Consider the following 15,475-nt stretch of genomic DNA (forward strand, 5'->3'; position numbering starts at 1 on the left):
CGTTGATAATGTCTCCCTCCTCAACACCTACAGCCGACGTACTCATTATCGGAGGAGGATATGCTGGCTTGGCTGCAGCATCCACTCTCTACCGGGCCACTCACTCTACCATCGTCTTTGACTCTGGCCTATTTCGAGACGACAAGGCACCACACGTTAGACTGCTGCCCGGCTGGGATGGTACAGCATCCTCAAAATACAGGCAAGCAGCCCGTGAAGAGCTAGAAAACACTGGTCTCTGCTCCTTCGTCAATGCGCAAGTGACCACGATTGCGAAGCAGCAAGGACAGGACTACGAGTGGCGGGTGACAGCTAGCAATGGGCAAGAATACCACGGCCGGAAGGTGGTGCTCGCAACGGGAACGGACGAGATCTATCCTGATATTCCGGGCTACAAGGACTGCTGGGTGACGGGAATCTTTCCGTGTATGTTCCAGTTCGGGTACGAAGAGCGAGGCTGCGCGTCCGCGGGAATCTTGGTCGTAGATAAACTGGCCTCGGTTCTTCCCCAGGTGGTAAAGCTGGCCGGCGATACACGCAAGTTCGCCCGCCAGGTCGTTCTGTATACCGACGGAGACGCGAGAGTGACGGCGCAGCTTCAGGAACTCACCAAGGAGGTTGACTACCTGTCGGTTGAAGCCCGGAACATCCAGCGTTTACGCAAAGGGCCGGAGAGAGCGGAGGTTACGGTCGAACTGGAGGGTGGCGAAGAGAGGAAAGAGGGATTTCTCGTGCATCAGCCCTGGACTCAGCTGCGAGGAACTCTGCCCGCGCAGCTGGGAGTCGAGACAACACCCATGGGCGATATCCGCGTGGAGCATCCGTTCCCGGCCACCAGCATCCCTGGCGTCTACGCTGCTGGGGATTGTGCCTCTCCTTTCAAAAACGCTTCCATGGCCATTGCGGCAGGGGTGTGTGCAGGAAATGGTGTAGCACGCGAGCTCCCTGCAAGTATCTAAGCCGATAATGATTCTACTCTTCATTGCTAGAAATTGAACTCGTTGTTTCCTGCATGTATATATCTGATAGCCCCACCAATGATGTCTAGGCATGTCCTGAAATCGCCCTGGGCTGGTACAGTTCCTCCAGATACTTCTCTTCTTCCGTGGTCAAAGTCTTCTTACAGGCCGCAGCCACCTCATCAAGCATGTTCTCCAACCGCATGCCCACCACCGGACTGGTCACCCGCTTGTTCAGCCAGGCCAGCGCCACATCGACCATCGTCCAGCCCTTCCGATCAGCCAGTTCCTCTACCCGGCGGATAATCCTGTGATCGGGATCCTCGCGCACACCGATATAGCGCGATCCATTCACCAGCTCGTCCTGCGCTCGTCCCGTGGTGCCAGACAGACTATCCTGCAATCGACGGGCCAGAAAACCCCGGCACAGAGGGGCCCAGGGGATGATCCCCACCCCGGTCTGGTCGCAGAATTTGTTCATCTCGCGCTCCTCCTCACGGTAGAGCAAACTGTAGTGGTTCTCCATGCAGATAAACTTGGTCCAGCCGTGGCGTTCGGCGCAAAACTGCATCTGGGCAAACTGGTAGGTCCACATGGAGCTGGCCCCGAGGTAGCGCACTTTTCCTGCTCGCACGAGATCGTTGAGGGCTTCCATGGTCTCCTCGTATGGGACTCTGTCATCGCAGCGGTGGATCATCAGAACATCGATGTAGTCCGTTTGCAGGCGGTCGAGACTAGCCTGGACGTTTCGAAAGATAGATTGACGAGAAAGACCTACATATCGCCGGTTAGAACGTTGCTCTCTGCACAGGAGAAGAGAGAGAGCATACCAGACTGATTGACGTATTCCTTCGTTCCCCTGAGAGGCCCTGCAAACGCCATGGCATTATCGGCATGCTCTCCCACCGTACAGAACACTTTGGTGATGATCACCACTTTATGCCGCGGAATCTCATACTTCCTCAGCGCCTTGCCGATGATTTTCTCGCTGTCCCCGTTTGAAAAAATATTCGCCGTATCCCAGGTGTTGATGCCTCGGTCCCATGCGGCCTTGAGCATTTTCATCGACTCCTCTTCCTCCAGCACCCAGTCCCACACCCAGTCCTTCCGGCCAAACCCCATGCACCCCAGGATGGGGACGGAGACCTTGAGCCCGCTTTTGCCTAGCTGGCGGTAGGTGCATATGGTCTCGTTGACATTTTTCTGGTAGTGAAGCGGGAGCGCAACTTCCATCGCCATGGTGACTGGACTTACAATCGATGGTACGGTGTGTTTGAGTCGAGGGACAGACGCAGAGCAGCAGTACTTTAGTGAACGTGCAAGGTTTAAGAGTCTCGTTCATCTTCGAGTTCTCCTTTTTTGAGGAGGAACATCGGGGCCCGAGACGGTGACCGGGCTCTTGAATACGAGATGAAGGGAATTGTCTATCTCAGAATCTTCGTCTATTCGTCATGCTATCTATGCCCCAGGCCCATCCTCACGACCACCCCTTGCTTCCCTCCAGATCCACCGATTCCCCCTGGTTACTATCAGAAACAGGAGTGATCGATGGAGATGCACTATCTGCGTCAATTCCAAGCGCCCGTGCCTCCATACTTGTAAACGTCCCAAACCGATCATCGTGGTCCATCTCACCAAGCCCCCGAGGCGGAAAGACCACATTAAGGGCGCAATGAGTTACAAAGCTGATACAGAACCCCAACACAAAGGCAATCTGGTAGAGGTGCCCCACGTCGGTTTTTAAGGTAATCCGAGGCTGCACCGCATGTATAAAGCCAGGCATGAGAGGCGCGAAGCCGACAGCCCACGCCACGAACGCGCGCCAGTTCACCCCGTATACATAGTAGTATATTCCATCGCGCTTGATACTGTAGAGATCGGAGAGCTTGATGCGCTGCCGCCGTAAGACCCAGTAATCGGCCACCTGGATTCCGCAGATGGGTCCGAAGAATACGGTGAACCCGGAGATCACCATGAGGAAAATCGATGCGGTGGACAACAGTTCCCAGGGGCAGAAGGCCATTCCCAGCGCCAGTCCCAGATACGCTCCGCGCCGGATATTCAGGAAAGCCGGGAACAAACCGCAGAGGTCGATTCCCACCGAGTACGCATTATCGACTACCACCACTGCCAGTTGGCTGATGGTCAGGCCCAGTCCTGCAAATGCGGCCGCGGCTCTCGTCGAGGAGCGGTACTGGCCGTTGGTCAACCAGGTGAGAATGAGAACTGGCGGGTTCCAGATGGCTTCGCCGTAGATCTGCTGCGTGGCAGAGGACACAAGACAGCCAAATAGTGGCATGATGGTGCCGACTAAGACGAACGCCACTGCCTGTCCCCAGATCTGGTCGCGCTCTCGTCTGGCAAAGCGGGAAAAATCAGGCTGGCTCACTGGAGGGCTTTGTGGTCAGCGGGGGTGCACCTATCCCTGTTCTCTAGAAATGGTAAGGACGTACTCAAAGCTGGCGCCACTGTGCCAATTACAGCATTGATTCCTCCTATCATTGACCAGCCCAACTGGGAAGATGTCATCGGTATACCAGGCTGAGAAAGCAACGGTCCAGCTCCATGCGCGGTGGCCAAAGCCCAGATCAGGATCGCGAGGATCGTGATCAGCGTCAGCATATTCATCACTGCCATGGCCTTTGGGGCGCGCTCAGGTCGCACGTAGATGAGCGGAACGCATAGGGCAAGGAAGACGATCCAGCTCACCAGCTGGGCTGTGGTGACATGAGAAGACTCCGGGATGGTGTTACGGAGGTGCAAGTACGAGGGGAATATGGCGCTGAGCACGGCAGTAATACAAAGGCCCCCGTTCCAGGACTGCACCGCAAATCCAACAAGTCCCAGGAGAATGCGGAGTAGGATCGCGCCGTATGAACCCTGCGAGCAATCAGTTGGCGCTGTTCGTTAGGGGGCGGTTGGGATTTCTGTGACTGACTCTCATTCCCCAGACGATGCGAGAAAAGACGGGAAAGCCAATGTGCCATCGTGCACCGACTGCTCCATTTAAGATGGCAACGGTGGCAAGGAGAATCCGGCCAAGGATGATGACCACCATCGCCTGCCATACAGAGAGACCGATGGCCACCAAGGACGAGCCTAGCTGGAAGTTACTTAATCCCATCATCCAGATGGCCCACCACCCCAGGTATGTCATACCGCTCCATCGTCGGCGAGAGGGTGGTAGTGGGCGAATGTCGTCGTTGATCCATGCATTTGCGGCCGTCATGGACGGGTCATGGAGGCGGCAGGAGGATATAATCCTCTGCAAAGTGCTGGACTTCTTTTCCTCTGAAACCATATTGTCCTCCTGGTCATCAATTATATCGACTTTTTCCTTCAGTGCAGGGTTCACAGCAAACGAACAGGGATATCGTATTATAACAAGCCGTGGAGATGCTATGTACGGAGTCCGAAATACGACATAGCCCTTTTTGGCGGCTGTCGGTGGCCGATGTTAGCTATCTCACTATAATAACCTCAGCAAAAGCCGGGATAACGTAATAAAGAAGGTAGAATCTAGACCATAAACAAGCGCCATGGCGATTTCCTTTACAATTTGGAGTCTCAATGGCTTGATTTTTGCTGCCGGGGGTAGCATCTTCGCCGGAGTAAGTATAATAAGCCCTTCCTCCTGTCAATTACCGACAAATTTAATATAATATTTAGATCCTTTTCTTCATCGGAAAATGCATCTACAACCTCTTCTTCCACCCCCTGGCGTCATATCCAGGTCCATGGCTCGGCCGCGCCACACGGTTGCATTATATTTATCACCAACTGGCTGGTGATCTCCCATACAAGACTCTCGACTGGCACAATACCTATGGTGAGGTCGTTCGGGTGGCTCCAGATGAGCTGTCTTACAATTCGAGTCGCGCTTATCACGATGTCCATGGTATGGGCTTAATTCCCGGGGGCTGAAAGCATGCAACTAACCATCGGCTCCAGTATGGCGAGACAACGATCTGCGCAGCGGTTTGGAGAAGGACAAGACATGGTATTCTCAATCAATCAATTCCGTGCCTGTCATTGTAGGTATCCATCCATCCTGCTGATTCGAGTTTGCGTTCTGAGTGGCTTTATCAGGTCACAGCAGAAAATAAAGATCACAGCCGATTGAGGGGAATCATGGTCCATGCCTTCTCCGACAGAGCACTGGCCCGTCAGGAACCACTAATCACTTCCTATGTTGAGCTTCTTATTCGCCGTCTTCGAGAGCTTCCCACCGACCAACCGATTGATATGGTTCCCTGGTTCACCAGCACGGCCATGGACGTTATTTTGGACCTGTCCTTTGGCAAGTCCGTCGGGTGTCTGGAGAACACGGTCAACGGAGAGTTGCATCCCTGGGTCCGGTTGACCAGCGGCCATGTCAAGCAGGGGTTGTATGTTCAAGCATGGCGCCGTCTGCCTGCCTTCATATCACGAAACGCTCTTGTCAATCTGGTGTTGGCTCGTGTAGGACGGGTGTGGATGGAGCAGTTCCAGGTGACTACGCGAATGGCCCGCGAGCGTATCGCTGCCGGCACAGGAAGAGAAGATTTCGGTAACTCTTTCTATATATATATATCCATCTAGACACAGGGATCTAATTCTGATTTCATCTCTAGTCACCCACCTCCTCCGCGAGAACTCGGAAAAAGACGGCATGACAATCCCAGAGCTGGAGATCGCCTCCTCCATTTTCATGACAGCCGGTAGCGACACCAACGCCACCTTAGTTTGTGGCTGTCTCTACTATGCGCTACGAGACGCCAAGATCTGGTCTCGGCTGGCAAACGAGATTCGCGGTTCTGTCACCCAAGAATCGGAGATGACTTTCACCCGTCTTCAGAAGCTACCCTTCCTCAACGCTGTCATTGAAGAAGCTCTGCGCGTTTACGTCGTCGTCCCCACTACGTTCCCCCGACGGACTCCCGCAAGAGGCGCCAAGATCTGTGGCCGCTTTGTCCCAGGTGACTATGCCGTGGGTATGAACGGATATGCGGCCGCGCTGAGTGAGAAGAACTTTGCGCGCGCGAGCGAGTTCCATCCGGAGCGTTGGTTGGCAGAGCCGGATCCTCGATTTGAACGAGACGACAAGAAGGCGCACCAGCCGTTCTCCACGGGGCCGAGGAATTGTCTGGGGAAGAGCATGGCGTTGGCTTTTGCGAGAAGTGTAATTGCTCGACTAGTGTGGAACTTTGATGTCCAACTGGCACCAGAGAGTCGGGATTGGGCTGCTAATCAGGATGTCTATGTCATGTTTGTCAAGACACCGTTGATGTGTTGGTTGAAGCAGAGAAACAGTACCTAGGATAGCGTGAACTAGGATACAGCAATTCTACAGGCCAACCTTATACGCTTACGTATCATATCTAAGAGAAGAATGGCTTCACATCATCCTCGAGAGGCAATTCGTCAGCCCGTGATGCAGCCTCGTCCTCCACGGCCCGTAAAACCCGCAGAATATTGCCCCCAATCACTCCAGCCAGCTCCTTTACTCCCACTCCCCGACGGAGCAGGAGACTGATGAGATCTGGATACTTGCTGACATCTTCGAGCCCCCTGATGCGCGCCGGCATTCCATCAAAATCCGACCCCAGTCCGACATGCCGGTAGCCGATCAACTCGCCAATGTACTGGATATGATCGGCGACATCCTCAATGGTGGCGCGGTCCGGATCGTCGCACCGCGTGTAGGACGGGTAGAAGCTCACCATGACAACTCCATTGTTCCTTTTCAGTTTCCAGAGTATGTTGTCCGGTACATTCCGCTCATGTGGGCATAACGCGTAGGCGGAGGAATGCGAGAAGATGACAGGTGCAGTTGTCACGTCCAGGGCGGCGAGCATCGTCTCGTAGCTGACGTGCGCCAGATCCACGATCATTCCCAGGCGGTTCATCTCACCGACTAGTATGCGTCCTGCCTCAGACAGTCCGTTGTGGAGTGGTCGGGCCGGGGTGGCGCTGTCGGCGAAAGCGTTGTGGCATTCATGTGTCAGTGTGGCATATCGCACGCCTAATCTGTGGTATAGACGGAGAATGCTGGCACTGTTGGCGATCTGGTGGAGGCCTTCGATGCCCATGACGCTGGCGATACGGGTCGGCTGATTGCTGAATGTCTCCCATACGTCCGTGCTGGAGTGGACCAGTGCCAGCATATCGGACTCAGCGCGGACTAGCCGATTAACCAGGTCAATCTGTTGCAGTGTGTCTCGTTGTATCTCAAAATACGACTCGTCAGAATACTCATTGGCTATTTTTGGGCTGCGCGTCTGGTTGTCAGCTATTTGGTCGCTGGCGGAGGGAGGAAAAGCTCTACCATTCCACATAAACACTCCAGAATTGGCCTCGCAAACGGCCCTGAGCAAGACGGGGAAAGTCCACCTGTCCGACGAGTGGGCCATCGTACGTGAAGTTTTCCTGATAGATGTGATTCTGGTAGAACGCTCGGATCCAGATTGGAAAGTCATTGTGCCCGTCTACACTGGTCAGCAACCACTCAACAGGTACAGATAACAGATCTCCCCAGGGATTACCTATCAGAGGAGCCTGCCGAAGGACATCTTCTACAGTCGGTGATTGCCGTAAGCAGGCTCCGTTTGTAATGATTTGCGCCCCAAAGACAAGAGCAAGTACAACAGTTATGGCCAGCAACCTTATCCAACCTGGTCTGTGAGTCGACCGGAGAGTACGGATCTGTGATTCAGTCCAGGAGATCTTTTCAGTATCCATTACCAGCTATTGATAGTTGATGGACGTGGTAAGTACTAGACCACTATCCTCATCTACTCAGTCTACATATAGCTTCAGAGGCAACATGAAGACAGCGATCCCAGCACTCGCGGACCGACCGGCCACCGAAACAGATTACACATGTCGAGATCCATCTGCTGCTTCGTCAAACAGAGCAAAACACCGCACCTCGATGCTTTCGCGGGGTGGCGCATCTACAGGCGTTTCTGGGTGCTTGAACGCGGCATGAGGGCACACTGGAACAACCAAATCAGCGCTGGATCAGCTTTCTCCGGCAAGTGCCAGTCAGTCAGTCAGAGAACGTACGCTTAGCTTCAACTCCCTCCTGATTATCCCAGATCTTAATCATGGTCACCTCATCCGGCCGTTGATGGTCCAAGTAGTACCACCGCTGCTCATCCGCGTGGCCAAATGTGACCGTCTGGCCGCGATAGTCGTCGGCTTTGTCAAGCAAATCCGTCGGATAGATCAGGTTTGGATCACAAGTGCGATAGTCCATGGTGGCGAGGGGCCAATCCTCTACGGGGCCGCGGAGAGGGCGCCAGATACTGCCGCCGAGTTCGTATCAGGGCCGTAGATTTTATCCTTTGTCGCTCATCACGGGAGACTTACTTGATCATCATCACCCGGTTCTTGAGGACCTCGATATGATCGGGGACGTTCTGCTGCAATCGGCGGAGAGCGCCTTTTGTCGATCTATGTCCACCTCTCAGCCAAGTTTCGCTCTGCTAGTCCCCTTGTTTACACTCACTGGTCACAGTGCACCTTGGGATCACAGCGTCAGTAACTCATCGTCGGCAACAGATAAGAGACAAACGCACCATAGTTGCTGGTTGCTCCTTTCCTGTCGGATTCTCATACGTGCCCAATTCTGGACGTCGTTTGCGCGAGGTATGGTCAAAGATGATCACCCGGGAGGCGCCCGTCTCCCTCTTGACGAGCTGCTCGATGTGGGAATAGTACACCTTGCGGATTTTCTCTGCGTCGTTGTTGTCGCGGAGAAGCTGCAGTATCTCCGGCGTTGCACCTGCCGGGTCGTCCCTGTAGGTGAATCCATGCTGGTCAAGGGTGAAGCTGTCCTTTGTCGGCCGTGCATCCGTAATCTGAACTGGACAGTCGACCCATTCGAAGTTCATGTAGTCGTATCCCGGGGGTGCATTGGTCCTGATGAAGGGTACTCCCTTGTTCTGGGACCACGGTTCAATGAACCGCATGACTGAGGTGTATGTTGCCATGGTTGGGTAGTTTGTGTCCGAAAAGGTACTCTTTTTTTGCTGCTCTGGATGTATAAGTGATAGATAGGATACGTTCGTGTCCATTATGGTTGCAGTTATATGCTAGATACGTACATTGATCGGTCCCCGTTCACTGTCCGGCTCCCGATTCCACTGAGTGGCATGATTTCAATCATTCTGCTCCTAGCTCATCTATTCGGCAGACTTCAGCATTGCCGCCTGCTCCTGCGTCATTTCATGTCCAAAGGTCTTTGCTCTGGCCATGATCTCCTGGATAGCCGGGCGGGCCAGCATCCGCTCCGCCCACGACTGGATATGCGGCCAGTCCTTGATATCCACTCCCAGGAACGTAAACATCCACGGCATGGCGAAGGGAAAGTAGGACAGATCCGCTAGGGTCGGCCGATCCGGGAGGGCAATGTAGTTCTGTCCGTCCTTTGCAAGGCGCTTATTCAAAATGTCCCATTGCTTCAGAGTGTTTTCGTGCAGTTTCGCAATGGTCTTGGGCAGCTGGACCGGGCTCTTGCGAGTCGGGTAACCACGCAGGAAGTAGAGCCAGTATTTGGCAGTGGGACTGTGCAGTTTTCAGCTACTCGTCAATGCCTGTTGTTGCCATACGAACTCACCCGATTCCCGCTGTCTGGTATGCCACCCAGGTGAAGACGGCGGCTCTCTCCGCGGCGGTGCGCCCTTTCCATTCCCCCTCGGCGTCATATCGATCGGCCAAGTACTGAAGACAGGCGGTTCCCTCGAAGACATTGATCTGTTCGCCAGTTTCGGGGTCCTGGTCCTTGAGCGCGGGGACCATCCTCTCCGGGTGGATTTTGTAGGCCCATTGGGAAGTGGTGTCGATGAGCGAGAGAACGTGCGGGATCTGGAGCTCTTTTGCTAGGATCAGGGGCTTTATGTAGTTAATGTAGGAAGTCTCGTCCGCTGGAATCAGCATGTCAGCCTTTTTCTTTCATGTCTGATCGTTTGTCCTGCCTTTGATGATGTAGAGGACGACACGGTCATCAGCTGGGGCATCACCAATGATGACTTTGCCACAGTTCTGTTGAAATTGATCGGTCACACTGTCGATTGCCATGTCTGCTCTTTATGACACGAATGGAACAACTTCTGTTTAGTTGGACGAGAGATGACTGACGTCTCCTATTACGTTGCTTGGTCTAAGTTAAGTACGAGGGAGGCCCCGTCGCCTCGGTGACCGATGATTGCTCGGCTCCAGACAATAGAATGGCTTACTTTTGTGAATTGGAGCGGAGTAGAATGGTGGCTACAGGACTAACACTCGAGTATACATCACGATTCGGTATCGACAGCCTTCTCGGTGTCCCTTTCTGTACTCGTCTTCAGTGTGTCCTGACTGCTTTTTGGAGGCCGCTGCAGAGCCACCAGCGCTAGCCCTAGAAGTGCAAACGCCATTGCCCCCCACCACGTCGCGCGGAGCCCAGTTTCATACAGAGCGATTACTTGGTTCTTGGTCACGCCTTGGAAGGATTGCACAAAGGACTTGCTAGCCCTGACATACGCTCCTCCGCCCTGCAGTATCCCGCGCTCTGACACCGGCACGTCATCCAGATGGTTGTCAACTGTCTGGTCGAAAATAATAGACGGGATGGTCATTCCCCAGACGAGCGCAAAGCTGCGAATGAAATTAAAGAGCGCAGTCACCGCTGTTAGATCCGCCGGGTCAAACTGCGCCTGTATGGCAGGCAACAGCGTGGCGAGCAGTAGTCCGTTCCCTGCGGCGACGACAATCTGGAGCACGGCGTGGACGGCGGTCGACGAGGAGGCTGAGAGCGTGGTGAATACACCGAGACCAACAGCCATGAGGGAAAAGGCGAGCACGTTGATGAGGATCGCCAGCGGACCGGGGAGCATGGACGCCACTATACCGCCGACGATGGAGAAGACTACCATGCCGACAATCGTGGGCATGAGATCGAATCCTGCCCGCTGCGGAGATAGCTCCAGGACAGCCTGGAAGTAAATGGTGAGGAAATAGTTGATCCACATGATGAGCATGCTCTGGATAAAATTCTGTGCTTGCAGGGAGACCGCCGAGAGCTTGCGCAGCAGTCGGAGGGGAATGAGTGGGTGTGCACAGAAGTAATGCTCATACACCGCGAATCCCACAAACCCGCAGAATCCAATCACCAGTGGTGCGATGATTCGAGCCGAGTCCCAGGGGTACATCTTTCCCCCCATCGTCAGGGGCAGCAGGATGGCGATACTGGCAGCGGGGAGCAGGAAATTACCCAGCCAGTCGAATCGGCGCGCTGTGGCTCGCAGGGAGGTCGCTGCATCTCGCTGCTCTGCAGTCCGTCGTCCAAGCATGGGAAACAAGAAGACAATGGAGGCTCCGGCAATGGGAAGATTCATCCAGAAGATCCAGCGCCAGGTACTATGGTTGACGATCACTCCGCCAAAGACGGGGCCGAGCAATAGGCCCAGACACGACGTGGCCATCACCATGCCCAGCATCTTCGGGCGCTGTGGCAACGGCACGATATCGCTGATGACCAGCTCGGCCACCAGGGGAATAGCACCGCCTCCGATTCCTTGTATCAATCGTCCGACCAGAATTGTCGCCAGTGAGTGCGCGGCCCCGGCGACGGCGCTCCCGACAGCGAAGAAGACGAGGCTGCCCAGCATGATGGGTTTGCGGCCAAATATCTCGGCCAGCCAGCCCACGAGTGGTTGGAAGATGGTCGACGCCAATGTGTAGCTGTTTGTGACCCAGACGTATTGCGTCGTATCGAGCGAGCGGGAAATGTTGGGCAACGCCGTGACCACGATACTGCCTTCCATGGTCACAGCGAAGCCGCTGAGGCAGAGAGTCAGGAAAAGCACCCAGTATGGCCATCCCATGGGCTCCGGAGCAGTATCAGTTGAGTCGCTTCCCATAGGCGATGGAAGCTCCTGCTTCTGATCACGAGATGCGTCGTCACTAGATGCGTGGTCCGCCATGATGCTACCTCACGTTTGTCGACACGTTAGGAAGAGTAACGACCAACGTGCAAGAGAGTAGAGCTTCACTTTCGACAGAACGAAACCGGTCTGAATAGTCTCATAAGTCAAGGGAGGAAAAGAAAAAGTGCGCTTGAAAAGCGTCCGGAAAGTTCCGAAGTGGACAGGGATCGGTCACCGATCCCTGTCTGATGATCTGCACAAACTTGTCCCAGCCTGATCATATGCAGCAAGAACATGACGTGTTGCTTCTGTCTACTCATCTGTTATTGGCTATCTTATTTCGAGAGCTATATTCATTCGGTTTGGCTATTTAGTGTTTAGGAGTTGGCTCCCTGTCATGTTCTCTCGTCTCCGTAGTCCCCCTCATAGAAGCCATTCTCGAATGCAGAGTCTCAACATATTCTACTATCCAAAATGCACATAATCGGTAGGTAGAAATTAAATCAGCTAACACTGAGCTTTTGAGACTCATTCACCATTCAGCTGAAAATTGTCGGGCCGCATGTCAATAGCGCAGGGCCACGCATTCCGCAAGGGATAGATGGCCTCAATCCTCCAGCCACTCTGCTTCGCCAAATCATTCCATGAAGCTTCTGCCCGTTCCAGCCCATTCGCAGCGATCATCATGTTCAAGTCGGCATACCGCGAGAGACGCGAAGAGCGCCCATCTGCCCTAATGCAGTCCATAACAATGAGCCGACTTATCTCCCCAGGAACAATGGCTTTCCGAATATTGCGCAAGATCGCCAGGGCCTCGGGGTCTCTCCAGTCATGGAGGGTCCACTTTATCGTGTAGACTCGAGACGGAGGGATGTTCTTGAAGAAGTCCCCTCCGATCAGATTTCCCTGGGGCACTCGGTCACCAAGATCGGCAAACTGTCCATCTGGAGTATGGAAGAACGGGGTCGAGTGTTCGATAACATGCGGCAGGTCGTAGATGCCGCCCTTCATTGTCGGATGCGCTCGTAGGAGCAGCGCGATCAGAGCGCCGCCGCCCCCGCCGATATCGATGACGGTTTCCTTGGCCACCTCTTCCCATGGATAGTCGGCCAGGATACCAGGCGCTTGAGCAGTGGCGCCCGCGCCCAGGGTACGATGCAGCTGAGGCACCCAACCTTGCTCGTTGAAGTAGGTGAACATATCCTTGTCGGTATCGTAGTTGATCTGCGCTGGCGAGCGTGTGGCGTCCTTGCGTACGGATTGCGGAATTCCTCGGGCCATGTCGTAGAACTGGTTGCCGTAAAGGTCCACCCAGTTATGCCATTGCATCCAGTGATCGCGCAGCAGGAGTGTGGATGTGTGGTTATTTGCGTATGTCACCATAGCCGGGTCACGCTCGAAGATGCCGTTGTTCTGCAAAACATTCATCACCTGTTCCAGTCGGTCTGCACGCGCACCGCTCTCCTCGGCTAGCTTGTCTATTGTCAATGGGCCCTTGTCGCGGAGGATATCAGCGATTTTGAGTTCTACGGCTGCGCAGAGGCATTTTGTGCTCATGTAGCCTCATGTTGAATTCCAGTCAGTCGGTCGTTCCGTCAGGATTTTGGCTCTCAGCTTACCAAGGAAATGGTCAGCGAGGACAAGTGGACCAGGCTCGAGCATCTGCTCAATTGAATGTAAAAGATCAATAGTCCTGGCCGATAGAATGCTCAACTCCTTGTCCGGGAGCACTCCACGTTGCCGGCTATGGAGACGTGAATGCAGCTCGTCCCGGAGCTTACCCCGGAGGAGATCGTGGACAGAGTCCAGATGGCCATTCAGGCTTTCCAGGACATATTCCATAACGTACGTCGGCTGAGTAATACAGGTGTGGGACTTGCAAAGATAGCAGGGTCATCTTAGTACATCTACTGCTTTAAATACACCTCTACAGCTGGTACGAGGGTTAAGCAGCCGTCGGGCTCCGATCCCTTCCTTGATGGACATTCTCGATCCCCGATTATGCCCACAATGAAAATGCTTGTAAAGAGAGACCAAATTCTTAGACCGGGCTTGATACAACGCGATCCCTCTACTGGGCTGATGGAGGCCGCACGCCCAGGGCTAGGGCCAGCCGACTCAGACCCTCAAGCAGCACTTCTGGTTTGACTGCAAATGTAATTCGCATCCATCCCTTCTCCGACTCAATGCCATGATAGGCCTGTCCTGCGCTTACCAGCACACCTGCCACTTTGCACCGTAGAACCAGCTCCTTCTCCTCGTCCCAGCTCGTAACTGCCTTGCCCAATCGGGCAAAAACAAAGATTCCTGCATTGGCTGGGATGTATGCGAATCCGTTGTCCTTCATCCATCCAGTGAGTGTGGAGTAAGCGAGTGACAGCCTCTCCCTGTTGAGTCGCATCAACCGGGGAGTAAGAGGAGAGCACAGCAGATTCTGGGTAAAAATGGCTGCAAGTGAGGAAGTTTGTGTGTTGGACGCTAGGGACACTCCAACAATTACCTTGGGGTTATGTTGGGACACAGTGCATCCCTGTGGCATTCAATTAGAGTCAGCTGTGTCAGGCATGCTGGGGCAAAGAACGTACCAGTCGAATTCCACTAGACCCAAAATCCTTGCTTATACTCCAGATGACGTGTACACGATGCGGAGCGCAGTTTAATGACGCTGGCTCCAGGGATAACGCCGAGACGAAGGGAGGGAGGCCCTTTGAGTCAGCAGAGTCGAATATGCTCAGAGCGTATACTTCGTCCGATATCAGGTGGAGATCATGTCTCTCGCAGAACTGCAGGCAGGCCTCGATAACCGCGCGAGGATAGCATTGTGCGAATGGATTGTGAGGGTTTGTCAGGACGAGGGCTTTTACTGGTGAAGTGGCATTTTCGATAGCCTCATCTAACGCGACCAATAAATCCAAAGAGAAGGTCCTCGCAAAGCTGCTGCAGTTCACTGGTAGTGGTGTGACAGATGCTCGAACGCGGAATTGAAAGTCGAATCCGTCTGCAATATAGGAAATAAGTATGACTCGAGAGACACATCGACAACGGTCCACTGTGTAGTAACTTACTCCAATACGGTGCTGGAACAAGGACTGTGTCTCCCGGGTCGCAGATCGTGTAAAGTAATGCATCTAAACAACTGGCTGCACCCGGAGCCGTAGCAATATGTGCGCTTTGTACTGGCTCATGGGGGTCGAAATGCTCGTTCAGGAAGCTTGCGAGGCCATCGACCATGCTGGGATCTCCCGAGAAGCCTTTGGGATAGGACAGATGCTGCAGCAGGATGATATCAGCCTTGGCCGCTAAACTGGTTTTGGGACACTTCTCACGTTGGTGGTGAGGTCCGCCTGGATACTACTCTTGCAGATATCGATCAATTCGTCGCGGATAAGCCAGTTTTCAGCAGTCGATAGGTCAATATTGGGATTATCTGCGCGGGTTCTCTCAGCTACGGCGTCCTTGATCTTGGGCATGATAGCCTCGACCACCGCATGAGAGCGAACCGAGATTCCATTGTTCTGCGGTGGGATCATTGTGTGGATACTCAGACGTCGTCATTCAAATTTTAATCAAGTACGTACGCTGGACAGAAATAGAGCACGTCAAATTCAGATATACTATATATAG

At 53.8% G+C, this 15,475-nt stretch overlaps 9 protein-coding genes across 9 annotated transcripts; 2 read left to right on the top strand and 7 right to left on the bottom strand.

The window, feature by feature from the left end:
- Positions 1–8: 8 nt before the first annotated feature.
- Positions 9–959, top strand: Aud_003878 (uncharacterized protein; the record flags this gene model as incomplete). Its single annotated transcript, XM_043288825.1, has 1 exon — positions 9–959. One exon carries the CDS (start codon positions 9–11, stop codon positions 957–959), a length of 951 nt encoding a protein of 316 aa, XP_043144760.1.
- Positions 960–1,044: 85 nt separating this feature from the next.
- Aud_003879 (aldo/keto reductase) lies at positions 1,045–2,198 on the bottom strand (the record flags this gene model as incomplete). The annotated part of the gene is made up of 2 exons (XM_043288826.1): positions 1,045–1,733; positions 1,790–2,198. 2 exons carry the CDS (start codon positions 2,196–2,198, stop codon positions 1,045–1,047), a joined length of 1,098 nt encoding a protein of 365 aa, XP_043144761.1.
- Positions 2,199–2,436: 238 nt separating this feature from the next.
- Positions 2,437–4,260, bottom strand: Aud_003880 (nucleobase cation symporter-1 family protein; the record flags this gene model as incomplete). The annotated part of the gene is made up of 3 exons (XM_043288827.1): positions 2,437–3,347; positions 3,413–3,839; positions 3,898–4,260. The coding sequence occupies 3 exons, from the start codon at positions 4,258–4,260 to the stop codon at positions 2,437–2,439; spliced, it is 1,701 nt and encodes a 566-aa protein (XP_043144762.1).
- A 238-nt stretch (positions 4,261–4,498) lies between these two features.
- On the top strand, positions 4,499–6,258 carry Aud_003881 (cytochrome P450; the record flags this gene model as incomplete). Its single annotated transcript, XM_043288828.1, has 5 exons — positions 4,499–4,570; positions 4,629–4,857; positions 4,911–4,993; positions 5,049–5,508; positions 5,573–6,258. 5 exons carry the CDS (start codon positions 4,499–4,501, stop codon positions 6,256–6,258), a joined length of 1,530 nt encoding a protein of 509 aa, XP_043144763.1.
- A 61-nt stretch (positions 6,259–6,319) lies between these two features.
- On the bottom strand, positions 6,320–8,935 carry Aud_003882 (uncharacterized protein; the record flags this gene model as incomplete). The annotated part of the gene is made up of 6 exons (XM_043288829.1): positions 6,320–7,211; positions 7,267–7,426; positions 8,007–8,248; positions 8,313–8,396; positions 8,452–8,465; positions 8,522–8,935. The coding sequence occupies 6 exons, from the start codon at positions 8,933–8,935 to the stop codon at positions 6,320–6,322; spliced, it is 1,806 nt and encodes a 601-aa protein (XP_043144764.1).
- A 192-nt stretch (positions 8,936–9,127) lies between these two features.
- Positions 9,128–9,881, bottom strand: Aud_003883 (glutathione S-transferase family protein; the record flags this gene model as incomplete). Its single annotated transcript, XM_043288830.1, has 2 exons — positions 9,128–9,509; positions 9,562–9,881. The coding sequence occupies 2 exons, from the start codon at positions 9,879–9,881 to the stop codon at positions 9,128–9,130; spliced, it is 702 nt and encodes a 233-aa protein (XP_043144765.1).
- Positions 9,882–10,237: 356 nt separating this feature from the next.
- Positions 10,238–11,908, bottom strand: Aud_003884 (uncharacterized protein; the record flags this gene model as incomplete). Its single annotated transcript, XM_043288831.1, has 1 exon — positions 10,238–11,908. One exon carries the CDS (start codon positions 11,906–11,908, stop codon positions 10,238–10,240), a length of 1,671 nt encoding a protein of 556 aa, XP_043144766.1.
- A 471-nt stretch (positions 11,909–12,379) lies between these two features.
- Positions 12,380–13,693, bottom strand: Aud_003885 (uncharacterized protein; the record flags this gene model as incomplete). Its single annotated transcript, XM_043288832.1, has 2 exons — positions 12,380–13,413; positions 13,471–13,693. 2 exons carry the CDS (start codon positions 13,691–13,693, stop codon positions 12,380–12,382), a joined length of 1,257 nt encoding a protein of 418 aa, XP_043144767.1.
- A 229-nt stretch (positions 13,694–13,922) lies between these two features.
- Aud_003886 (uncharacterized protein) lies at positions 13,923–15,381 on the bottom strand (the record flags this gene model as incomplete). Its single annotated transcript, XM_043288833.1, has 4 exons — positions 13,923–14,381; positions 14,437–14,849; positions 14,917–15,121; positions 15,178–15,381. The coding sequence occupies 4 exons, from the start codon at positions 15,379–15,381 to the stop codon at positions 13,923–13,925; spliced, it is 1,281 nt and encodes a 426-aa protein (XP_043144768.1).
- Between the last annotated feature and the right edge of the window lie 94 nt (positions 15,382–15,475).

The sequence above is a fragment of the Aspergillus udagawae genome (assembly GCF_001078395.1).
Source record: "Aspergillus udagawae IFM 46973 DNA, scaffold_3, whole genome shotgun sequence".
Lineage (NCBI taxonomy): Eukaryota > Fungi > Ascomycota > Eurotiomycetes > Eurotiales > Aspergillaceae > Aspergillus > Aspergillus udagawae.